Source organism: Vespa velutina, chromosome 4 (genome assembly GCF_912470025.1).
Source record: "Vespa velutina chromosome 4, iVesVel2.1, whole genome shotgun sequence".
Lineage (NCBI taxonomy): Eukaryota > Metazoa > Arthropoda > Insecta > Hymenoptera > Vespidae > Vespa > Vespa velutina.
Genome location: NC_062191.1, coordinates 474,221 through 498,220, shown reverse-complemented (window position 1 = coordinate 498,220; position 24,000 = coordinate 474,221). Strand labels below are relative to the sequence as shown.

At 31.1% G+C, this 24,000-nt stretch overlaps 5 protein-coding genes and 1 long non-coding RNA gene across 29 annotated transcripts in view; 2 read left to right on the top strand and 4 right to left on the bottom strand.

Moving 5' to 3' along the window:
- LOC124948732 (potassium/sodium hyperpolarization-activated cyclic nucleotide-gated channel 3) overlaps positions 1 to 1,801 on the bottom strand; it is a 62,813-nt gene extending 61,012 nt beyond the window's left edge. For 6 of the 21 annotated variants that reach the window (XR_007100816.1, XR_007100818.1, XR_007100815.1 and 3 more), the window contains exon 1: positions 119 to 1,800. Coding sequence is in view for 16 of the 21 variants with exons in the window: in XM_047492796.1 (XP_047348752.1) it covers positions 119 to 156 (38 nt within the window). In the remaining 5 variants the exon portion in view is untranslated. Of the gene's footprint in view, positions 1 to 118 lie in introns of all 21 variants that reach the window. The other 15 variants (XM_047492785.1, XM_047492784.1, XM_047492778.1 and 12 more) reach the window with 7 other exon arrangements.
- Positions 1,802 to 2,742: 941 nt separating this feature from the next.
- LOC124948341 lies at positions 2,743 to 4,167 on the bottom strand. Its single transcript, XR_007100683.1, has 2 exons — positions 2,964 to 4,167; positions 2,743 to 2,860 (listed from the first exon to the last, which is right to left on the bottom strand). It is a non-coding gene; the product is annotated as an uncharacterized LOC124948341 (long non-coding RNA).
- A 1,573-nt stretch (positions 4,168 to 5,740) lies between these two features.
- LOC124948590 (protein O-GlcNAcase) lies at positions 5,741 to 13,377 on the top strand. Of its 2 annotated transcripts, XM_047492409.1 has the most exons (13): positions 5,741 to 6,069; positions 6,295 to 6,346; positions 6,409 to 6,742; positions 6,877 to 7,321; positions 7,397 to 7,980; positions 8,063 to 8,383; positions 8,482 to 8,656; positions 10,571 to 10,624; positions 12,104 to 12,189; positions 12,257 to 12,426; positions 12,517 to 12,712; positions 12,806 to 12,965; positions 13,071 to 13,377. In XM_047492409.1, exons 1-13 carry the CDS (start codon positions 6,000 to 6,002, stop codon positions 13,205 to 13,207), a joined length of 2,784 nt encoding a protein of 927 aa, XP_047348365.1. In that variant the 5' UTR covers positions 5,741 to 5,999; the 3' UTR covers positions 13,208 to 13,377. The 2 variants fall into 2 exon arrangements, with proteins under 2 accessions (XP_047348365.1, XP_047348366.1); XM_047492410.1 differs by lacking the exon at positions 10,571 to 10,624.
- An 85-nt stretch (positions 13,378 to 13,462) lies between these two features.
- Positions 13,463 to 19,491, top strand: LOC124948551 (cilia- and flagella-associated protein 300-like). Its single transcript, XM_047492323.1, has 6 exons — positions 13,463 to 18,034; positions 18,137 to 18,218; positions 18,310 to 18,379; positions 18,471 to 18,643; positions 18,714 to 18,886; positions 18,972 to 19,491. Exons 1-6 carry the CDS (start codon positions 17,940 to 17,942, stop codon positions 19,168 to 19,170), a joined length of 792 nt encoding a protein of 263 aa, XP_047348279.1. The 5' UTR covers positions 13,463 to 17,939; the 3' UTR covers positions 19,171 to 19,491.
- LOC124948548 (probable serine/threonine-protein kinase qkgA) lies at positions 13,558 to 17,085 on the bottom strand. Its single transcript, XM_047492314.1, has 10 exons — positions 16,843 to 17,085; positions 16,563 to 16,752; positions 16,276 to 16,434; positions 16,029 to 16,191; positions 15,808 to 15,912; positions 15,487 to 15,569; positions 15,349 to 15,413; positions 15,228 to 15,280; positions 15,033 to 15,150; positions 13,558 to 14,938 (listed from the first exon to the last, which is right to left on the bottom strand). The coding sequence occupies exons 1-10, from the start codon at positions 16,933 to 16,935 to the stop codon at positions 14,876 to 14,878; spliced, it is 1,092 nt and encodes a 363-aa protein (XP_047348270.1). The 5' UTR covers positions 16,936 to 17,085; the 3' UTR covers positions 13,558 to 14,875.
- Positions 16,946 to 23,808, bottom strand: LOC124948544. Of its 3 annotated transcripts, none has more exons than XR_007100777.1 (11): positions 23,178 to 23,808; positions 22,547 to 22,697; positions 22,389 to 22,445; positions 22,117 to 22,301; positions 21,905 to 22,025; positions 20,820 to 21,792; positions 20,493 to 20,709; positions 20,251 to 20,423; positions 20,133 to 20,176; positions 17,185 to 17,395; positions 16,946 to 17,081 (listed from the first exon to the last, which is right to left on the bottom strand). XR_007100777.1 is itself a non-coding variant. In XM_047492309.1 (10 exons), the coding sequence occupies exons 2-10, from the start codon at positions 22,675 to 22,677 to the stop codon at positions 17,296 to 17,298; spliced, it is 2,001 nt and encodes a 666-aa protein (XP_047348265.1). In that variant the 5' UTR covers positions 22,678 to 22,697; positions 23,178 to 23,808; the 3' UTR covers positions 17,175 to 17,295. The 3 variants fall into 3 exon arrangements, 1 of the variants encoding a protein (XP_047348265.1); XR_007100778.1 differs by lacking the exon at positions 23,178 to 23,808 and adding an exon at positions 22,895 to 23,086; XM_047492309.1 differs by lacking the exon at positions 16,946 to 17,081 and having other exon boundaries at positions 17,175 to 17,395.
- Positions 23,809 to 24,000: the final 192 nt, after the last annotated feature.

Sequence of the window (24,000 nt, the reverse complement as noted above, 5' to 3'; positions counted from 1 at the left end):
GTATTGTCGTCGCTCGGGAAAATCATAGAACCGAAGAAAGAATAGAATAGATGTCGATTAAAGGAATCTAAAGAGAGGTAGGTAGATAAATTAGCTCGGATAAGATCGGTTTACTTACGGATGAGAGACACGCCTTTGAAGGCTTCTGAGGGACATGGCTCTGTTCTTATTGCGAGCCGTTCCTCCGAAGGAAGCTTGGAAGATGGTCCCGCTTCCAACGTCGGTTCCGGCGTCGGATCCGGCGTCGATTCTGGCGTCGGGTCCAGCGTCGGTACCAGGATCGGTTCCAGGATCGGTTCCAGGATCGAGTCTAGGAGCGGCGGCGACGTCAACGCCAGCGTTACCGTTCGGCGTGACGCGGCGCGAGGCAGCCGAGCCGGGAGAGGCTGCGAGTTGGTCTCCCGTCGGTGCCACGGCCACCGCCGCCGCCGACGCGAAGCCCCCCGAGGTCGCCAGAACGGTGCTGCTGGTAGTGGTGCTGCTGGTGGTGCTGCTCCTGACGGTGGTACGCCGGAATGGGCCCGACGTACCCGACAATCGCCGTGCTAATCTGCGGGCGAGCCGACGGGCCAGGCGCGCCCCTGCACCACCGACACCCACGCTGACGGTATTTCTGTCCCACCCCCCGTGTCCAGGGGGTGGTACAAGTACCACGGTTTACCCGTTCAAAAGCTTCCTCTTTCTTTCCTATCTCCTTTGTCTCTAGTTTGCCACCAGGCTCTCCCGAACGCTCCGAGACTCTCTTATCTTCCGTCCTACACGACGAATTATCCAGCCTCCTTGGCTCTTCTTTATTCTCCCTTACTCCCTCTCTATTTATCTATTTATCTATCTATCTGTCTATCTATCTATCTATCTCTATCAATTATCCGTCCTTCCTCGCTTATCGCATTTCCTTTTGCTAGAAACGACGATCGAAATTTCGTCTTCGGCTCGACGACAACGATCTCTGCTAGTCGCCTGCGATGCGTAAGAATTTTCAAGAAAAGTCAGACAAACAGAAAGATTATCCCCAATTTTCAATCTAAACGGCTTTTAAACGTACCTGCGCGTATGCGTATCGGGGCCATCGATGGATTAAAATAAAAGAACGATTAGCCCAAGTACGATCAGCCTGGTGCTCGTTCAAGGGAACGCGATTTCCATATTCTCGTTCTTGATCGTATCACGAACCGTAAGAATTTTCTTTGCGTGTCGCGTCAAATCGACTTCTTCCACGAATTTCTGCGCGGTCTTGCGAGATTCTTCCTTCGAAATAACCATCGCGCTACCTTGCTCCATTTCCCTTCGAGCCCACGTGTCTTCCTCTTCCTTCCCCTTCTCCTTCTCCTTTTCCACCTTCTCTAATAGTAATAGCTTAGTATCACAATGAACGATTTTCCTACGCTTAGCCTTAAGATTATAAAATCACAGTCGCAAATTGATACGGATCCTGTCGTCCGAGCCCTCCCTCCCTTTCGCGCGAGTACTTTTTCTTCGCGCGTCGTCGCGAGGACGGCGATAGTTCTCTAACCGCTTCCTATCGCTCTCGTCGTCGTTCCTGACGCGCATGAATTTCTTCAGGCTCTATCCGTAATAATGAAATCCGGATGATCGAGAAAAAATGTCGTTCGCACACCGTTGCTCCCTACGGGACGGATTGCGTCTGCTCATCGATATCGATACTCGCCGCCTTTCCGATCTTTCACCGGCTTCACTCGGCTCAGCTCGGCTCGGCTCGCGCCACGAGGCTCTCGTGCTCTTTGTTCGACCGAATGACTGCTACCATCACCGGCACAACCACTACTACCACCACCACCACCACCACCACCACCACCACCACCACCTTCTTTACTACCACTACCACCACCGCCGTCGCTGCCGCCACCACCACCTCCACCACCACCACCAGCACCGTCACCACCGCCACCACCACCGCCCTCGCCCTCGCCCACGCCGCCACCACCACTGTCTCCTCCGTCTCCACCTCCACCACCACCACCACCTCCAGCACAACCCTCCGTCGACTCGGCGAATCAGCACGCGATATCTCGCGAAAATCAAAGAACTCTCGATCTATTTGAATCCTCGCGATTCTTCCCGCGCTTTATCGCATTCGCCGAAATCATTGGATCCTGCGTAATTGCACGGCTGTATCTTTTACGAAAGAAACGAGAGACGAGCGATGCCATTTTCTTTTGCCCCCTTATCTTTTTTTCTTTTTTATCCTCTTCCCCTTCTTTTTCTTCCTCTGTTGCTACTTTGCACTATTATATAACGATAGTATCTAATTGTAAGTCCTATGCGATTAATTTCATTCCTTCGTTTCGAATGCGCTTCTTCGTTCCATGATCGTACATTTGTCCTGCTCCATTTTCGATGCGCTCTTCCGTCGAGGAAACGACGATTACAAAACGAACGATTTTGAGTCTTTAAAAGGCGGATACAGATCTTTGAGACGTTGGGTGGCGCGTATCGATCGAGAATCATCAACCAACATATCCTTCCATGCCCCTTCTCCCTCGCTCATACTCTCTTTCTCTGTTTCTCTCTCTCTCTCTCTCTCTCTCTCTCTCTCTCTCTCTCTCTCTCTCTCTCTCTCTTTCTCTCCCCCCCTCTCTTTCTCCTTAGAAAACTCCACAAGATAAGAGAAGATGTCGCTCGAGCGCCTACCGGAACTCAAAATTATACTTCCTCTTTACTTCTTTCTCTTTCTCTCCTTTCAATTCTTTCGCACGTATCCTGTCCGGTTTCCTTTTTTTCCAACTTTTATCTCTTCTCCTTTTTAGTTTCCTCTTTGCCCTTCCAACTCAAACGACGTATTCCTTCTTAGATATATCGGTCAAGTCTGATTTGCTTTAATCGGATCATTCTTCTTTAGCTGCAATTACATTTCCTGATTTTATTATATAAATATATTAAAAATGACAATTAATAAATTTAATATTTTTCACGTTCTCTCGTTCCTTTCCTTTCTCTCTTACCATCGAATTACGCCCTAACGAAGATACAGAATGACGATTCGATTGATTCTGATTATCGAGCACACCCTAAATCTCAATATTCCACTCTTACCTCCTTGAGCAAAACGATGGAACGTTGTGCTTTTTTAAAGGTAACAGTGTCGACGGGAGAAAATCATTCGTTTACGTATTATCACGGCACTGCAATAACGCGACACAACGAATCGAATCACGGAAAATTATGGTTTAAGTTACCGATCGTCAATATTTTCGGATTGATGTCTTCGATACACGTTCCAGTCACGATTATATTCGTTCGTTCTACCTCGCCTCTTTTTATTTATTTATCTCCTATCCCCTATCTCCTCTCGCTCTCTCTCTCTCTCTCTCTCTCTCTCTCTCTCTCGCTATCTCTCTCTCTCTCTCATCCCACCTCGCTCTGCGCATTTCACTCACTTGGCCCTCTCACTAGTACTCGTTTCGCCAAAGAAGCTACTTTCGCACCCTCTCATCCATCCATCCAACCATCCATCCATCCATCCATCTACCTGTTTCCGTTCTTTAATTCGACCGCTTATTCATTCATCTACCTTTCTACCTATCCACCGTTCCTCCCTTCCTACCATCGGCCAAAGCTCGTTTATATGCACCGATCGTAAAACGAATGTGAGAGAGCGTGATATGTTCCTTCGCTCTAAGACGATGCCATGCATGCGCGCCGATCGTCCTTATTGATTACGACGCATTGCTGCGTGTAGAAAGCCGATCGCTTTTCTGGTAGGAAAAGGATCTTCGTTTCCAATGTTCTACGATGCGAGGGATCAAAAACGTTTCCTTTGAACGGTAGGACTGATTAACGCGGAAAGGGAATATACGTAGCTCCGGTACGATCGGTACGAGCCACTGAGCGATTACCCACTCTGCAACAGTGGGTACCGTTATACGCGTTCAAACGTACCATTGACTTTGACGTTAGGCGGCTGATAGCCGGCCTCGCACTGATACCGTACCACTCGCGCCGTAACAACCACGGCCTGACTACACCCGCCCCTTCCCTTCGCCCTTCTTAACTCTTCTACGACCACCTCTACGCCAACGACGACGTACCGACCAGCCGAAAAACACAACCCTCTTTTGCAAACGATTTGGGCGCCACACCACGACTTTCCTCGAAAACGATTCTCCTCCTAGATGACACTTCCTTTCTTCGATTGTCTTCCGATATGATACTGTTCTGACCCTCTTTCGTTTCTCTTCTTTTATCCCCTCGACACTTTTTCTCTTGACCTCTCGATTATCATACATAATATACTTAATCCAACGATATATCCTTTTTTTTCATTTAATACGATAACGTTTAAAATCCTATATACCTTCGATCCTTTTCATTATTTCTTTATCAAAGATTTCATCAAATATTCTTTGTATCAATCAGCCTCATAACTAGGTGATTCAACTAGAACCTATCAAAGTTATTATCTGATTACATGATTGTTAAATGATATTATCATAAAATTTGTCCTACTAAACGCTAATCTTATAATCGAAGCAAAGTCATATTATTAACCCATAAAATTTTATGTTATACGTCCCTTATTAGATGATAGGTCCACGAATCCTTCCAATGTTTAACCTGTCTTTTTATCCAATGGCGGTATGGTTAATAAAGGAATCTGTAAAAAAAATTTATCGTTATTAAAATTTTCGTAAAAGATATTTTTAAACGTTTCGTTTTTGTGCACTCTAAATATTATCCGTACTTATATATGTACAACCCAGATATATATGCACACCCACACAACAGGCGCGCACATATATATATATATATATATATATATAGCATGTGACGACGCGTGCAGTAGCTCTAACGACATCTACCGATGATCGTTGCAAGTAATTATGGAAAAAAAAATAGAAACAACTTTGGTATGAAATTGATTATAAATGCAAAAAATTTTAAGCCTTTATAAGTATTAGCAAAGGAAGTTATATCATGTTAAAAATACCTCAAGTTCCATTCATAAATATTTTCCATATGAAGGTAACTTCAAATTTGAAAATTTGATCAATGGATTACATTAATCTGAGGGCAAAGATCGTGAAATACAACTTTGACATTGTAGTATATTAAAATGATTTAGATAATAAGAATCCGACGTCGTAATTGTCTTTAAATGCATTTTAATATGACAACAACGAAAAACGCGTTACTATGAATTCCGTAACAATGGCGCTTGGCGCGAAGATCCAAGGAAAATGACCTTTCGTTGGCGCATGCGCACATGTGATTATTCTTTTCTTTTTTTATCTATGTATATTTGATTTATCCCTCATAAACGCGTTTCTTTATTTATTCAATATTGATTTAATTAAGTTAATATAATATCTTCAGTAATGTAGAGCAAAAAGAAATAATAAAACTATGAAGAATCGAAAGATCCTAAATAGAAATTTATATTCATAGACACTTGCTTAATTATTTTTAAATAAATAAATATAAATAGTTAAAAAAGTGAACAGCTGTATGAAAGAAATTTACAAATTCAGAATAATTCATAGACCCGATAAATAATTTGACTGGGAGGAACTTCTGTTTGCATTTTTTGCATATAACGATATTAATCGAATTGTAAATTAATCGACTGTTAATCATAAATTATTCTTCTTCTGTAATTTTCTTGATACAGATAATCATGCATATTTTACTATACAGATGAGAGATTTGTGATGGCGCCACAGATCAAAATATATTTTATTTTGCAGAGTCGATTTATCGAAAAATCGTTCATTATCGATCGGAACAGTGAGGGCGCAGCATATAGGAATACGAAATTTAGATGTTCTTTCTTGTGTATTATGTGATGAACTCATTTTTTCAATAATCTTCTTAAAAAAGTAATGTCAAAATAACAACCAGCTAACACGTGCCTTACGTTCTATAAATTCATCGTTTATTTATTTGCTCAACTTAACGTAAAGTGAGTTTTTCTCGCTAACAGTTTCCTTCGGCCATCTTAGTAACTCGATTCTAAACAAACGTGCCTCATCGGATCCGCAATGGCGGAGACAAACGGGGCCGCAAATTTAAACACTAAAAATGGAAATTTCATTTGCGGTGTAGTAGAAGGTGTGTAAACAATATAAAATTATTATTTTTATTTTATCAATAGGATATGTCTTTACCTGTTTCTTGATAAAGAAAGCGTCATTTTACATTATTGTGGATATGGGTTTCTTTTTATTTATTTATTGTTTTTTTCTTTTTTTTTTTTTTCTTTTCTTTTTTCTTCTTTTTCGTTTTATCTCTTTTCTCATGCATACAGTACACTACGTTATATTTCATTTATAATAGGATTTTATGGAAGACCATGGACAACGGAGCAACGAAAGGATTTGTTTCAAAAGTAAGTTTCTAAAATGCAGGAGATATACGCAAAGAAACTCATGAGCTTGTTTATATTTTTAGACTAAAAAAATGGGGAATGGATTCATATTTATATGCACCCAAAGACGATTATAAACATCGTGCTTACTGGAGAGATTTGTATACGGTGGAAGAAGCAGAACATCTAACGGGTTTGATTACAGCTGCTAGAGAATGTGGTATCACGTTTTATTATGCTCTATCGCCAGGATTAGATATCACGTATTCCAGTGCCAAGGAAGTAGCAGCCTTAAAGAGAAAATTAGAACAAGTCAGCCAATTTGGTTGTACCGCATTTGCCTTATTATTCGATGACATAGAGCCTGAAATGAGCGAAGCGGACAAAGAAATGTTTCAATCTTTCGCGCATGCACAAGTATTTACATCTATTATTGGAAATTTTTATACTTCCATAATATATTTCATTATGTTATTTATGTTTTTTCTTTTCTTTTTCTTTTTTTTTTTTTTTTTTTTTTTTTTTTTTTTTTTTTTTTTTTGTACATCCAGGTTTCTGTCACCAATGATATTTTTCAACACCTTGGGCAACCTCGTTTTCTATTATGTCCAACGCAATATTGTGCAACTCGAGCAATACCCAATGTATCCTCTTCCGAGTACTTAAATACCCTTGGAATGAAATTAGCTCAAGAAATTGATATAATGTGGACAGGTCCTAAAGTAATATCAAGGCTCTTAACGGTTGAATCTATCGAAGAAATTACAGAAGTTCTTAGAAGGCCGCCAGTCATTTGGGACAACTTGCATGCTAATGATTATGATCAAAAAAGAGTTTTCCTTGGGCCGTATTCAGGTAGATCGCCTGATCTTATTCCTAAACTCAGAGGTGTTCTGACCAATCCAAATTGTGAATATGGCGCGAATTTTGTCGCTATTCACACCTTGGCACAATGGAGCAGGTGCAATATTGATGGAAAGAGAGATTTAAGTCTGAGTACGTTTCAGTATATTATAGTTTTTAAATACCTTAAACAGTATATTAATATGTTACTTGTATCTTATTTTATAGACGACACTGTATCTGCCGATATTAAATTAGAAACAGAGACAGAAGATGGAGTTGTTGGGGAAGACGTACCTTCAACATTATCTCCAAATATGTATCATCCACGTCATGCGCTCAAAAATGCGATAAATGAATGGTTGTCAGAATTTAATAAGAAAAAAGTAGCATGGGGCGTCATCGCGAAACCACAGCCATGCGTAGCTCCCACAATACCGATCCCAATTATTCCTTCTGTAAATACTTGTATGAGCTTGACATCCACAACAACAACAACGGTTCCTGCAACTCCTACACCAGTAACTAATTCGAATCATCTTCAAGCATTGGCTGAAGTATGCTCTACCGTTACAAGTAGTGATAGCTTTGCCCAACCGTCTTCTGGACCCATGATGAATTCTTTAGTATCTGATACCAAAGTAATCAGTGAACCTATTGTTTCAACGATATCTCCCAGTGTAGGAAATGAGGGAATTACAACGACCCTATCTTCGGTTGAGCCAATGGATTGTAACACAACCCCAAGTGATTCTCCTGCTCATGGAATAAAAATACACGTAGAAGACGACATCATGGTAGAAAACACTTCTGTAAGCCATTTTTAAAATGGATTTATAAAACTTTGAAGTGTAAATTCGTGTTAATTTTTTTTTTTTTTTCACTTTTTCCTAGACATGTAGCGAAGCTTCCGCAGGTATGCAAGTAGAAGTAGATGGTACTTCTCCTACAGTAAATGGTACACAAATGATAATCGAGAATGATAGTGAAACTCATGAGAATACAGATAATGTAGATCAAGAGTCTTCATCGATAAAAGATGCAGACAAACAATTGACTCAAGAGGATCTATGCTTGTTGTGTGACTTATTCTATTTACCGTTTGAACATGGTGGTCAAGGTATTCAGTTATTACAAGAATTCAACTGGTTAAAGAGCAATGCTCATGTTGTTATGAAGAAATCAAAAGAAGAGGATGCTGTTTCGCAATCTGACGTAAGCAAACACATTTTGTAATTTATTTTAAACTAATTTTGTTACAATTTTATTTTTTCCTTTTATGATTCTAATATATATATATATATATATTTCAGATTGAAGAATGGCATGCACGTGCAGCTAAATTAAATGATATGTGTAATGCAGTAAACAGATTATTTCAACGACTTACGTATTGTAATAATCGCGAACTATTATATGATTTATATTCATATATGTGGGACATGAGAGGAGTTGTATCATTGCTAAATAGTTATGTAAAATGGTTAGGTAAGTTACATTATTTCTGCTATAAATACAATCTTTTTACGTAAAATTTTCTAAAAGTAATATATTCTTTTTGAGAACAATGTAACATTTGGAATCGATACATATGAGTAATATCCATTGAAATATGCATTGAAAGTGGTTCCATATTTCAATTAGCAAAGTATTACGTTAATGATGAAAGTCTGCTCAAAATGCTAATATGCTGGTACAGTAATTTAATTTCTAAATAATTTATCGTAATTTTATGTTATAAACGAAAAAAAAAAAAAAAATTAAATTAATATATATTAATTCGATTCTAAATTTTTATTCTCAGTTTACTGCTCACTGTACTTGAACTATATTGGCTATATGGAATAATTTATTTAGCTGCAGACAAATGCTGTTGTTGGCCTTTCTCAAAAATATTATTATTTATTATCTGTACTTGTATTTCAGAACAGATGTATCTACAATATTGGTAAGTGCGTAGCGTCTTTTTTAACTTTTATATTAATTAAACTTTTTACAAGGAAGGTATACTTTCATTATAATTATGTTACTATAGCTCGTAACAATAATATTTTAGTTACAATTAAAGATCATGTTATACACATAGATAGTGAAATAATGGATTTAAATAAAGTGTAAGTACAGTAATAATATAATATTATATGTTAATTTTATTAAATTTTATTTCTTTTTATATTTCACACAATTTATGTTATTTCTTTTACATATTTATAATTAAAATTATAAATATTATTATGTTTTATTAACAATTATAATCGTCTTCCTTGCAAAAAGATGTAAAATTTTCAAAATAGTTCTTTCTTCTTCTTCTTTCTTTTTTTTTTTTTTTTTTTCTTTTTTTTTTTCTTTCTTTTTTTTTTCTTTCTTTTTTTCGTTTAAAAAAATTTTTGTTGAAACACATTTTATTAAATCCGAAAATTATGGATGTACCCTTCAGTGCTGTTCCATCACATATTATCAGAGGTATACTCTGATGGATGATAGACAGAGTTATTTCATATTTTGAATTATACACCTTTACTTAATACATTTCAAAAAGATAGAAATTAATTATTCATAATACATATGATGTATTTTTTGAAGTTAATTTACATATCACCCGATCGTGTATTACGCTAATGTAATTACTAGACACTTTTAAGATTTATGTCATTATAAATATTTATGCGTTTGTAAAATTGGGGACATCTGTAATGATCGGTAAATTATTGCATTCTGTGGATCGCATATCCACGAAATTATTTCTTACATTTATTTCTGCGCTTTAGAAATGAATGTACCCCATGCGGCATTGCATGAAATTGAATAAATAAGATTGCTATAAACTTGAATCAAATTCATATAAATACGTTTACTCGTATAATGCATCTGTTAATTTAAACAAATTTGAATGTGAAAAATTAAACAAAATTTATCATAGATTCTCGTTTACATATATAGCAAGCTCTTATTTATGAATGAATTAATTTAATTAGGTCAGCCACGCATAATTAAATTTAATCTAATGCTGTAATATAAATCGTAAAGATGATAGAAATGAATATAACGATAAAAAGAAATATCGTGGCTTTCCTGCGCGAGTACTGCGGCAAAAACTTACAAGATAAGTATTTCTGGGAAACCATTCAACAGCATTTCTTCATGGATGAACAAATATTGGATTTGAAATCTTCTTGTGCCAGCTATTAACATATTAATTGACTTTCTTTTACAGACAATACTTAGCAGAAACGTATTTATCATATATACACTCTCTATAACATAGAAAGTATATTAAACAATTATATAGAAATAATAATAATTTTCAATATTGACATTTCTGCTATGATAATAATATATGAGGAATGATACGACTTTAATACGCCGACTAACTACCACTCTGTGTTTTTGTCCTGTTGATAGCATTTGGCAGATTCCCAGCGACGATGACAACGTATACCCAGGGAAGCTACACATGTATGCGATTCATCAGTTTTAAGTAATTTACCATTGCGCGCGCGATTGGCGAGACCTTGAATCTGAAAGCAACGCTATCACATTTTTTTTCTATTATATATTCAAGGTTTTGCACAATGCAGACACATTCATTATTATTTTTTAATATAAATAAGAAATACGCGCGTAGAAGCTGCATTCCTATGTCTCAGGACATTAATGCGCGATTGACATGCGATCTTAACGCATTATACCATAATGCGGGTTGAGCATACTTATTAATATTACAAGTAGCACATCTATTTTAGTCAGTGATGGTTATTGCAACCTTTATAAATAATAGATCAAACCATTGTTTTGTAAAATTAATTTTACATTAGACGCATAAACATGTGTGTTTTTATACTATTTAAATGTCTTCACGATTTATTGTATTACTATTATATTATATAAAGAACATTTTATAGTAGATTGTAAAAATTATATATTTTAAACTGTTTTGAATTTTATCTATATATTGATTTAAACATGTCATAAGACTAAAATATATTTTGCAGATAAAGTATGTTTAACTCCTTATGTTTAGTAAAACGACACTTTAATATATAAAATTTCATAAACTCTTGAAACATAATATTTATATGGTCAGTTACGACAGAAAAAAAAAAAAAGAAAAGAAAAGTTAATTGTAATGTTTATCTTATATTTATCATAATAAGTAATTCTACTTTCTTTACAATTAACATTTTATTAATAATAAATAATCGTAAATGGCCCGAAAAATATTTTCTTTTGCCAAGTTGCCTGTGCTAACTTATTTTGCTTAGTTCCAGAAATTATATTCTTTCCAGGATAATGAGAGTTTTATTTCAGGTGCAATTTGGCAAGAGAAGTAATATAATTTCACTAAATAAATATGCTATATATATTGGTCCAAGAGTTTATGATCATGCAAAATAGTTTTGCAATTATTATTCTATCACTTTTCGTTTCTTCTTTTATAATAATAAATAAATGACATGAAATGTGCAGTTTCATCTCTCTCATAAATATTTTAAATAATTTGAAGTATTTCGTTGTTTAATAGTACTGTGCATGCACAGTATCTTCTTTTTATTCTTTTTTTTTTTTTTTTTTTTTTTTTTCTTTTCCTTTTTTTTTTTTCTTTTTACATATATATTAGAAAGAAAGGCACTTATCTAAATACTATACCACTATTCTCGTAATGTCATTTTCATGAGAGAATTCGTATTTTTCAAATTGACATTAGTTTCTTTCCCTCTTCTTTCTTGTATTTAGACAACGCCAGTTTTAATAAGATAATTGAAGGAAAGAAAATGAAATGCCATACCTAAAAACCCATTTGTGCATGACATAGATATAAGCAAAATTGATGCCCAGTGCAGTGGAGGCCATTTCAATATGTTCGTAGACATTACGCACGAATGAAATTATGTATTTAATAGTACACTAATAAAATCATTTTCTGCCTTAAAATAGGGTTTTCAAATGGTTGGAAAGAAACATTTATGAGTGGTGATCAAGAACCATGGGTCTTTCGCGGTGGTCTTACTGCTGACCTACAGGTAGAATTTAACTTTATAAAATCATTATAAATTAATCATGCATCTATATAATTATATTTGCTTTTAGAGATTAATTCCAGTGGACAGCGGTAACGATTTATTTGTTTATAAAGCACCAGAAATACCTAGTAGTAAAATATATACAATACGGCCTTATTTAGCGAGCGATGAAGAAGCAGTTTATGCAGTATGCAATCAAATTTCTAATTGCACAGGATCATCGGCTGTAGCAGACAAGTACACGCACAATATCAATTTTTCTATTAAAATATTTGATTTACTAAACAACGAATATTTTATCTTATAAAAATATTATTACTATTTTAGATTAGTTGGTGGATTTTTAACATTAAGTCCTGAATTATGTATGATTGTTGAAGATGAGAATGGAATAGTAGGATATGCACTAGCTGCCTTAAACGTCAAATCTTATAACCAGAGGTTGGCAGTTTCTTGGATTCCCGAATTAAAAATGAAATATCCTTTAGATAATGGTATGAATAATTTACCACAGGATATTCAGGTATTTATACATAGTATAATAAATATATGTGCTGACATTTAACATTATTATACAATGATTTTTTATCTACCATTATTTTAATTTTTATTAAAGGATGCAATACAGTATTTTCATACATTTAGCCCAGATGTATCAGAGCAACTGTGTAGACATCATCCGTCAAAACTTTTGTGCGCAATACTACCTACTGTAACAGATCAATCAATTCCTAAAAGATTGATTACTTGTGTCTTAGCAGCTTTAAGAGCTAATGGTAAGTACTCTTTCAACAACTATATAATCATTTTTTATCTGAACCTTTACGAAAGAAGAATAGTAATTTTCGATTATGATATATGCATTGTATATTTATATATAGGATCTTTCGGGGTTCATACAACCATGTGCTCTACAGATAAGGAAACTAATGAATTTTATACAAAATTAGGATTTGTTGAATTGAATCCAGCACAGGAGGAACATCCTGGAATAAAAACAATGTGTAGAAGTTTCTAACAGAGACTGAACACACAACTATTATTTTTAAATAAAGTATATTTACTTGGACCTTCAACAAAGAAAGGATTTATGACATAAAAAATTTCGCGACAAGTTAAAACTGTTTTTAGATTTTTATATATATATATATATATATATATATATATATATATGTGTGTGTGTGTGTATATGTACGTACGTGCGTATGTATATATGTATATATATATATATATATATATATATATATATATATATATATATATGTATATATATATATGTATATATATATACATTTAATCCAAACATGAGAAAAATTTTATCCTTTTTTACATTTTTTTTCTTACGCTCTGGTAGTGTGAGTAAAATATATTAAAACATAAAACGTATACTTTGTCTTAACAGAGGTATACATAGAAGAATGTAAAAGTATTTAGTGTAATTAAATAATTTTTATTTCTTTCTTTCATTATATAATGCTAAATTAATCCTTCGCACTCTTTACAATTCCTTTACAAAATGCCTAACTTTTAGTTATATTTAGTCCAATTTATAAGAGATTTATAAAAAAAACGCGATGTTAACAAAAAAAAAAAAAAAAAAAAAAAAAAACTATTCATATCTTTTCTTTGAATAATAGCAGACAAAAAATATGCATACATATTACAAAAAAAAACTTATTGTTATAACAGAAATATCACAGTGTATAAGATTTCACTCTCCTCTGTCTATTTAATATAATAGTAAATACATATATCATGTATATATTAAAAATAAATACTGTATAAAATATGGATGTAGTGTCCTTGGTAAAAGTCAGTAAAGGAGAGCATAAATTTCCAAATCTTTAGAATTGTTTGCATTATTAATATTTCTGCTTATGTACAATATTATATGGTTGTAATGATTAATAGATAATCATTTGTGCAACTAATATGTACATAAACAAGGGTTATATGATAAAATGCCATTATGTGTGTTCAATAATGGATGTCTAAATCTTATGACTTGTTAAGAACTATTTTCTTATTCAAGATATATTTATAATCGATTGAAACCAATTTTGATCATAATCTGTTTTAAATAGTTACTATTCTGACGATATAAAATTATTGATTTTATACAATATTCATTCTATAATGTAATACGAGCCTAAAAATGATATTAGAAATGTTTAAGCGGATATTCTAAACTTAAGGACGAATATAATTTACGCATCTATTCTACGACTTCTTGTTTATTGTTTAATCGATCATAAAAATTTATAAGCTTTTTTTATTTTAACGTATACTGAAATTTATATATTACAATATTCTTTATAACTATCTATAAAAGCATACGTATTTTTTATTACTGATATTTACTTTATAATTTCGTACTATGAATAATATAAATTGGTTCTACAAATGCAAGGTACATCATTTCAAATTGTGATATATAGTTGTCTAGTAATTATTATTTTTTTTTGCATGTTATTATGTTAAAAGAAAAACTATATATATATACATATATATATATATATGTTATTGTCATTACTCATGATTAATATTTTATATTGTATAACAGATTATTTGACATATAGATCTACAATCATAGTGCATTAATTAAATATTAATTATAAAATATGAATACACATACAAGCAATTTCGCATAAAATTCACATTTAGATTTATACTTCCGAATATAGATTTAAGGCATTGTGGTAATATTGTGTCGCTGAAGATGATGTATTTCTTTTTGTAAAAAACAAATCTGTAAACAATATTTGTACAAACTTTCAATCATTTTTTCAAGTTACTTATGAAATTTTTCAATGAAATTTGGAGTTACGAATAATCTAACAAACCTTTTTAATTGTATCATTTAAAGACTTTTGTTTGGAACTTGGTGTCATGCTTGTAATTCCATCTGTATTTATTGTAGCTAATGAGTCCAATAATTCTATAATCTTTTTATTTATGTTACTGTAAAAATACGATCATATTTATAACTTTTGAGAAATACAACTTACAAAATTATTTTATATCGTCATTATACTTACGTAGGCGATACAAATATTGCTTTGTTTCTTCTTTGCAAATTCGTTTTATCATTCTAAAAGATGATCGTTTATTATAATTTTCTATCGCAATGTAATGAGTAATTTTATTAAAATATCTTACCAATTTGTTTTCTGCTTTAGATATATATAAGTCGTCAACGTTATCGATAGCAAATGGAATGTCATCTAACAAACATATGAATTAATTATATTTAAATATTTTATCTTCAACTAAATGCACGCATTTTTATCGTTATACCTTCTCTTCTTTTTGTAGCTTTTTCCATACTTTTAGAGAAACTGCTTTTATCATCTCTCCACTCTTGTAGAGCTACTTTATTTCTATATATAAAATATGAACAATAGAGAAACAATTATTATTAATATCAATATATAGAACTAACAATTGGTCTATTTAAAAGTAGAAGAATATATACAATATTAAAATATTTATTGGTGCTACTATATAATTAAAAATGAATGACAAACAATAATGTACTTTGTAATTGTAAAAATAGATAAGTATCAATTTTAAATAGGCTATGAAATACATTAGAAATTCATATAGACGACTACTTACTTCATTTTTTGAAGTACATAAGCTTCTTTATTCAACATTTCTGTAATTTCATCAATCCATGAAAGTTGATTTTGTTTGACAAGATTTGTTCCTTTACTCTTACACCTACAGAACCATGCATGTTATAATTAATTTTAATATTATATTTATGTTAACTGATCATTATCTATATAATTAAAATAATTAATTAATTAGATAAATTCATACTTATATTATTATACCTGTTACTTGGTTTATAAGCTTTCCTTTTCTCTGTCATAGACATCTTATTAAATTTATTTGATATATCACTGCAACTATAGCAATTAACAACTTTTAAAATGTTCGATTTTTTTTTATTAATTGTCTCATTAGTAAGAACTGTTAACGATTTAGGCTTTGCTTCTGTTTAAGACAATAAAACAGGATTTATATATTAGAATCTTGGTTCTACTTGCAATGCATATGCAAGGATTACATTCTTCTTACCCTTCACAGGTATTATTCCAACTTCATCTGGGTGTAATCTATTCCATTCACTTTTTAAGAAACTTAAGATATTAGAACATCCAAGTGCTACGATATTTGCCGGTGGCATAGTAAGAGGATTACGCGCTACTTGTAAATTTTTTAATTTTGGTACCATGCCTACAAATTTAAACAATGAATGAAATATATAAATATATGTTTCATATGCAAAAATGAACAGCATTTAAATTGCAAGTAAACTTCGATATGCATAATTAGGTAATTGGTCTTTTATATTGCATACTTACATAGTTCTAATGGTAAAACCTGAATTTTGTTTCCTTGTAACAATAGTGTATGTAAAGATGAATGAGATTTTATACTTTTTGGCAAAATTTTCAATTGATTATTCCGTACATCTAGCCATTCAAGATTTTGTAAAGAAGGAAAGATCTCTTCAGGAATTTCTGATAGGGCATTATTTTCTAAGTAAAGCATCTATAAGTAATCCATATATATATATATATAGTAGTACAATTTGATATAACATATTAAAAAAGGTGAAACTAACTTTAGCATATACAGTACCCGTATCCTTGAAAAATGTTGCATTATATTATTTGGAAATACTGTAAGTTTTGCATTTGACAAATCCACAAATGTTGAATTATAAATTGACATTTTATTAGGAACAGGTAGTAAATCTATATATTCTTTCTTTGAGTGCTGAGGTGTATCTTGTGTTATTACTGAAGAAATGTCAGATATAGTATCTAAATCTTCTGCGAGTATAGGACACAACTCGTTAATACATAATTCTTCAGGATCTTGAAGATATGTAAAAAAAAGAAAATTAAGATAAATGAACTATTTTAAATACAAGGAATAAAACTTTGTCTGATCTTGTATAATTTCTTCCTAATTATTTACCATAAGATACATAGGACGTATTAGGATTGTTTTCATGTAGATCAGTCTTCAAAGTTATTTCATTGTTTAAAATATAAGCAAAATGGGATTTCAGTACATGTGATTCAGAAGTTATACTTCCATCCTCTTTTTCTTCCTCTTTATCCAATCCACAAAAATTATGTGTAGATAAATCAATTGACTCCTCCTCATTATGATTCTTCTCACTTTGCTATAATAAATAATTTTTGTGTTAACGTATGCATATGCATTTCTATTACAAGCGTAATAACTACAATTGTTATATAAAAAGTGCAGATAATATAATTGGATGTATGATTTATGTATGAATTTTTGTATTTTCATTAAAGGTTTAAATTAAAGCAAAATTTATGAGGACAAAATAATTAGAGTGATCAAAGGAAGAATACCACATCTTTCGTTACAATTTCTTCCGTTTCATTTAAGATCATTTGTTCGTCAATATTTTCCTTTTCATAATCGTTTCTATTATTAACAACACATTTGTGAATTGACAAAGATCTATCATTATTAGATTCATTATGAAATCCATAATATTGTTCAAGAAGTTCTCGCGTTATATTGATCATTGGAATATATAAAAACCTGAATAGATATGGTTTAAAATATTTATCGTATAATTTTTTAATTTATTGAACAGAATCAATAACGTTCGAACATAAGTGTTGATTTAGATGATTCTTTAATTTTCTTAATACAATGCGTTTCTATGGAAACAAAAGCGATGTTTGAAAATGGATATCGTTCCGCAATATACATTCATTCCACTTGCATATAAGAATTATTTTAATATAAATGATAAAGAAACGCAAAATTTATTTAACAAATGGTAATCTCTCTTGTCATAATATTTATAAATTTTTATTTTATCAAAACATTCATATAAAGACTTTCATTGTTTTAATATTACAAATATTATTTACTTTAATAGGGGATTAAAGGGAAATATCGTTCTTCAACATTTTTCTTTCAATGAACCTTTTCATTTATATCATAAATACCAATTTGCTGAGGTATAGTAGTAATAGTAGCAATTGAGTGTTGTACTTATTTTTTTCTTAATTCTTTATAAATATAAATTAACTATATGCTGTTAAATCGTAGGCCTTTTTTAAAAGCAGCATTGTTGCCGAAAACTTGTTAACAAAAAGAGGAAGCTCGTGGACAAAACAAGGTATCATAGCTATCTTCTACTAAAATCTCTTTCTGATATTATATTATTTCTCTTTCTCTTCCTCTCTCTCTCTCTCTCTCTTTCTTTCTAGGAATCATTGCATCAACTGTGGATGTGCAACAAATACCATGTTCTGTTATAAATATGTCTTTTTTTAATAAATTGGAAAATCCAGATAATGGAATAATAAATAGTTCTGGTGTCATTCGCAAAAGATATGATAGTGAAATTAATGATTTCCTTATTTCTGACAAGTTAAGAGAGGTAAGTTAAAAAGGTAAATTAAATAACATGTAACAAATTTAATTTAAAAGATATTTTATATATTCCATAGATGTTATTAGATGAAGAGTCAACCCAATATGATTTATATACAGAAGATGAAAGAAAAGAATTTATCTTTTGCATTTTCCAAATGTTGGTTCTTGGAGGAATTTTATGCCAATATGAAGACACTTTGAAACCATATCTTGATACGACAAAACGAATTTATAAAGATCTTATAAGGTTCTTAACAGCTTTCGTTTATTACTTCATTTAAAACAATCATATACCATAGGACAATCTTAAATCGTATCATTAACTATTTTAGAGTACAAAAACGAAAATATTTGGATGATTTATGTGTCAGTACAACAGTTTTAAAAGTTACAGCAAAAGATAATAAAAATCAAGCATACTTTCCGAGTAATAATCCTTTTAATATACAGAATGTTGGATTTCTATTGATTGATGGAAATCTACGTGAAATAACAACATTTCTACATCAGTTTGGAGGATATTGCGATTGATATTACTTATAATTTTTTTATAAGAAAAGATAAAGGGAAAAAGATAAAATTTTTAATTATCCATTTATCTCATAATTGTTTATCAAATACGTACATATATTCTTAGTTAGCCCTTTTGTTCTTATTATATACTACAAACTGTAATATAGAATTATAATCATTTACGCGAGTAAAAATAATAATCATTTACGAATTTACAATCGCTTAATTCCAAATTAACGATAAATTTATTAAAATTAGTTATGATTTTAAATAAATAAATAAATAAATATGAATAAAGGAAGTCATATTACATTAGATATGGCATTATCGTTTTCTTTAGTTACATTGTCTAATTTGTACCCTATTTTATGCGTTTCGTTTATGGTTTTTTATAATTTAATTTGCATGGCACATTTATTAATAATTATATTTATATTCCAAGAATTCGGAACGAATATTATCATAATTGTTCCAATCTAAACGTACGAAGAATCTTTTGCTACGTTTCATATATAAAAATTTATTTCTTTTTCTCTTTCATAAAATATTTATAAATTACAGTGAAATATTATTTTTCAATTAATAATCGATTCTATTTATGGAATAATAAGTAAATGTAATTTTTATAATTATAATTATTCAAAAATTATTAATGATTATGCATGATGATGAAGAATATGAAATATTTCAATAAAAATCATCTAATCAAAATTTATAAAAAGACTCGACATTGTTAAAACAATATATTTTGTAATTTCTGTTGATATAATATTATAGATAAAATATTACTTAAAAGATATAATCTATATTTCTAGTTAAGTAGAAATTTTTTAATATAATAAATAGCTTTTGCTAATGTGCTTAATTGTGATAAATTGTAATAAATTGTAATTATATATGCACATACATATGTGTCTGTATACAATTAATCTTTACAGTAACAATATTTGCGTAAATGGAATAGTGAATTTTCTACACACCTAGCTTGCGATCCATATTTGTTAATTCTACTGACATCAGAAATCTAGAAAGAAAGAAAGAAAGAAAAAAAGTAATAAATATGATTATCAAAAATGTTGTTTCACTTAATCAACTTACTCTAGTATTAAAAAGATTCTTATTAACGTTATAAGTAATGCTTGCTTCAAATAGTCCACCACCTGGTTCTGTTTTTACTTTTATCTGATATATCTCAGACGTTAACTTAGTTTTCGCACTGAGATCTGCCACAAAGCCATCCTGATCTCCAGATTTTTGAAAATTTAATAAACCTAAGATATATTCAATTATTGGATATACTTTTCTTGGATATAAAATAATAGTCATATAATATATAATACCTTTAGTGGGTAAAAGTTTAGCAGACCACAATATTTGATTTAACTTTAAAGTTTCACATATATCACGGTGTTCCTCTGTATAGGAATTAAGGAATTGAACAAAAAACTTGGCAGCGGCAATAACATTGGGATTATCAACTTCTATTTCTTTCCAACTAAGACAAGCACACCAATGTGGCTCTATGAATGCATCCGCGCATGTTCTCTCCAAAGGTATCTATTACACATATATGCATATAACGGATGAAATATTATTATTTTGTTTCTGCTGATTGTTAAATTCTTAAATATTTCTAATATTTATTACGTAAAATATATCACATATACCTTGTCAAATAAATTAATAGCTCTTTGATAACGATCTCCTTCTTTTGGACTCTCAAAATTTAATATAGCTTGTAATGTTTTATGTATATCAAACGGTGTTGTTAAATGCTTTGTATTATGTAAGAAATTTTCATAGGCACGTGAATGTACTTTTTTGAACCAAGGTGGGAAAGTGAATGAAAAGAACGGTAATCGTTCTTCTTGTTTACCTTGCAAAGTATTACGAATTTCTGCAAATCTATGACCATGATCACTCATTAGTATTAAAATGGTATTGTTCAAGTGACCAGAGTCTTGTAACTGCTTTACCCAAAGGTACAAATCTTCATCCGCAGCACCAATATCGTTATAGGAATCATGAGATAATTCTCCATGAAAGCCAAATACAAATTTCGGTTCATCTTTGTAAGTATCGAAAATTGCTTTTATATAATTTAGCATTACTACGTGGCGTGGAATGCTTCCCATACAAAACTTATTGTAATTACGAAAATACCGTTCAGCGGCCAAGTAAAATGTTCTCATATAATGATTGGTGGGTTGTTCCTTAAAACCTTTTAAACGATAAGTAAATGTTCCAATATGATGAACATCCTCCATAAATCCTGTTATATATCCCTTTTCTTTATATTCTTTCCACACCATTGGATATATATTAACATATTGTGCTTTCTGACCCATACGTTTACGTGTCTCTGGTAATTCAAGTTCAATTTTTCCCGTTAGAATGGGAATAAGAGCTTGCGGAGTACCATCTCCTACTATATTATATCCTTCTAAAACTAATGTATTCAAATTGTGCTTCATATATTGGTAAGTTTTAGGTAATTTTCGGATGAATGTATTACGAGATAAAGAATCAAAACCAAACATTAATACATTTAATTTGAGTGAATTATTTGGAACATTATCCCAACTATACTTCCTTTTGATTTCAAAGTCTAATTTCACACCAGCTAGGACACTATGCCATCTAAAATATTAATAAATATTAAATTGATAATGAATGATACAATCTAATATAACAAAAGCTACAAAATATAGCCTTGCAATTTGTTATGTTTTATGATTTATTTTATACCAACTTTTTGTTACTTTCTGAAGTGCATTTTACATCTACAAAATCACTATATCTGGGAATATAAAAGTCATCGGCTTCCACTGGTTCTGAATATTTTATATTAAAATCATCTATCCTAATTATCTCTATAAATGAAAAATACAAATTAAGAACACATTAATGAAACATTTAAAGCTTTGTCAATTTATTTTAAACTTTTAAAATAATTGAAATTACCACTAAATGTACACATTAATCGTCCATACTTATTTTTTATTTCCTTATCGATTATAAGCCTTGTTTTGTCAACTTTTACCCAATCTTCAGGTGTACAAATTATGGGAGGTACATTATGTATAAATTTCATTATTTCTGGATTGGAAACCTTTAATTCTGGTAATTTACATGCTGGAATTCCATTTCTAAAATATAATTGACTTAGTATCTATTATTAAGCAGTAATAGTGTTCATCACGCTGATTTTTCATCATATAATTCATTCTACATACCCCAGAAACAAGGTATCTTGTTCAACCGATTCTTTTATCAATTGTGACATATGCACACTGCAATGAAACAAGTAACGAGTAAAACATTGTTAAGATATTAAATTACTTTAACAAATTTTTCTACCAATAAAAAATACTATCAAAGAACTATTATTTACAGTTTGTCATAATTTGAAAGGTCATCATTAAATCCTGGCACAGATCTAAGTACTTGACCAATACAAAATATTACTGCAATTATCAATGCAGTTATTATGAGCCTTTTAAAGTAACATGATGTGATCCTCATGTTTATTTAATTTATCATGCCTAAAAGAAAATTATCGATTAGTTTTTAAAATTAATATCTTTTTAATCAATTTTCATGTAAATATATATAAATATATATGTTATAGTAGATAAAAGTTACTGTATTGATGCATGATAGTATATTTATAAATAATTATAATATCTTTTATTTTATTGAATCATAAAAATATACAGATGCACCATAAATATATACATACAAAATATTGTCTGCACTTCTAATTTAATAGAGAATAATGAAATTAAGAAAATATTTGTTATCTAATATGTCACAATTCATCTTTAACATAGTGCAATATCACAGAACCATACATATCACACACACACACACACACACACACACACACACACACACACACATATATATATATATATATATATATATATATATATGTATATATATGAAAAATTCACACAAAACAAGACTTAATAGCTCGAAAAAAGTACAAATGCACGAAATATATAATAATGAAATGTACATACATCCACAAATTGTTTTATAACGAATAACTTTTATCAGCTGATTCCAAACGGATTTCATTTTCATTTGATAAGTGATATTCTTGATAAATTCATTTTGATTAGATATCAAAATACAATGTATTTCTACAATAATTCAATCATGCTGCAAAATTTATATTTTAACTGGATCCAAGTTATTAATTGTAATCGAATAAAAATAAAATTCCTGCAGTGATTCTATCTTATTAATTTCATCGTTTGTGACAAAAATTTCGCTTTCATTTGTCTCTGCATAACAATTCTAAAATCCTTAAGAATTTTCAATGAAAAGCATTCCTTTAATGCTTTATTTTTTCCAAATTTCGGTGTTACGTGCGAAGATAAGCAGAGGGCGTAGCTCAGAAAAGATTACATAATCTTTGCCGGTCCTGAGTAACCATGTATTTTGTGTTATCTCTTTTTGATAAATCACATGTTTTAATGTACAAGATATATTTATTTCGAAATTTGTTTCTCTATTTTGACATCCTTATAACCAATGCAAATACACGACACTCACGAATAATTGCATTCATTTCAGTTTATCACATAACGAAGTTTTATCTTCACAGTACACTTTAGCGATTTTTTTCGTTTTTTGGCATAAAAGATATTCAAAAATAATAGTGCACGTAATCGTTAAGTGAAAAGTCATAATGTCAGTCAATAATTATTACTATTCCAAGAAGGACCCTAGAAAGTACTAGTAAAAAAAAATGTTCTTTTACGACATTTAATATGAATCAGATGATTATCAAATATATTTCATTTTTGAAAATAAATATATTTGTTTTATATATAAAAA

Coding starts and splice junctions, on each gene's coding strand:
- LOC124948590 (XM_047492409.1), top strand. CDS start 6,000: ATGGCGGAGACAAACGGGGCCGCAAATTTAAACACTAAAAATGGAAAT. Junction 10,625..12,103: donor TACCCAGGGAAGCTACACAT/GTATGCGATTCA, acceptor GCCTTAAAATAG/GGTTTTCAAATGGTTGGAAA. Junction 12,427..12,516: donor TCATCGGCTGTAGCAGACAA/GTACACGCACAA, acceptor TTACTATTTTAG/ATTAGTTGGTGGATTTTTAA.
- LOC124948548 (XM_047492314.1), bottom strand. CDS start 16,935: ATGTCAATTTATAATTCAACATTTGTGGATTTGTCAAATGCAAAACTT. Junction 15,414..15,486: donor AGCTACAAAAAGAAGAGAAG/GTATAACGATAA, acceptor TATGTTTGTTAG/ATGACATTCCATTTGCTATC. Junction 15,151..15,227: donor GCAATATTTGTATCGCCTAC/GTAAGTATAATG, acceptor GTATTTTTACAG/TAACATAAATAAAAAGATTA.
- LOC124948551 (XM_047492323.1), top strand. CDS start 17,940: ATGGATATCGTTCCGCAATATACATTCATTCCACTTGCATATAAGAAT. Junction 18,219..18,309: donor ATAAATACCAATTTGCTGAG/GTATAGTAGTAA, acceptor GTTAAATCGTAG/GCCTTTTTTAAAAGCAGCAT. Junction 18,887..18,971: donor ATTTATAAAGATCTTATAAG/GTTCTTAACAGC, acceptor TAACTATTTTAG/AGTACAAAAACGAAAATATT.
- LOC124948544 (XM_047492309.1), bottom strand. CDS start 22,677: ATGAGGATCACATCATGTTACTTTAAAAGGCTCATAATAACTGCATTG. Junction 22,446..22,546: donor CTTTCAAATTATGACAAACT/GTAAATAATAGT, acceptor GTTTCATTGCAG/TGTGCATATGTCACAATTGA. Junction 22,026..22,116: donor ATTAATGTGTACATTTAGTG/GTAATTTCAATT, acceptor TTTCATTTATAG/AGATAATTAGGATAGATGAT.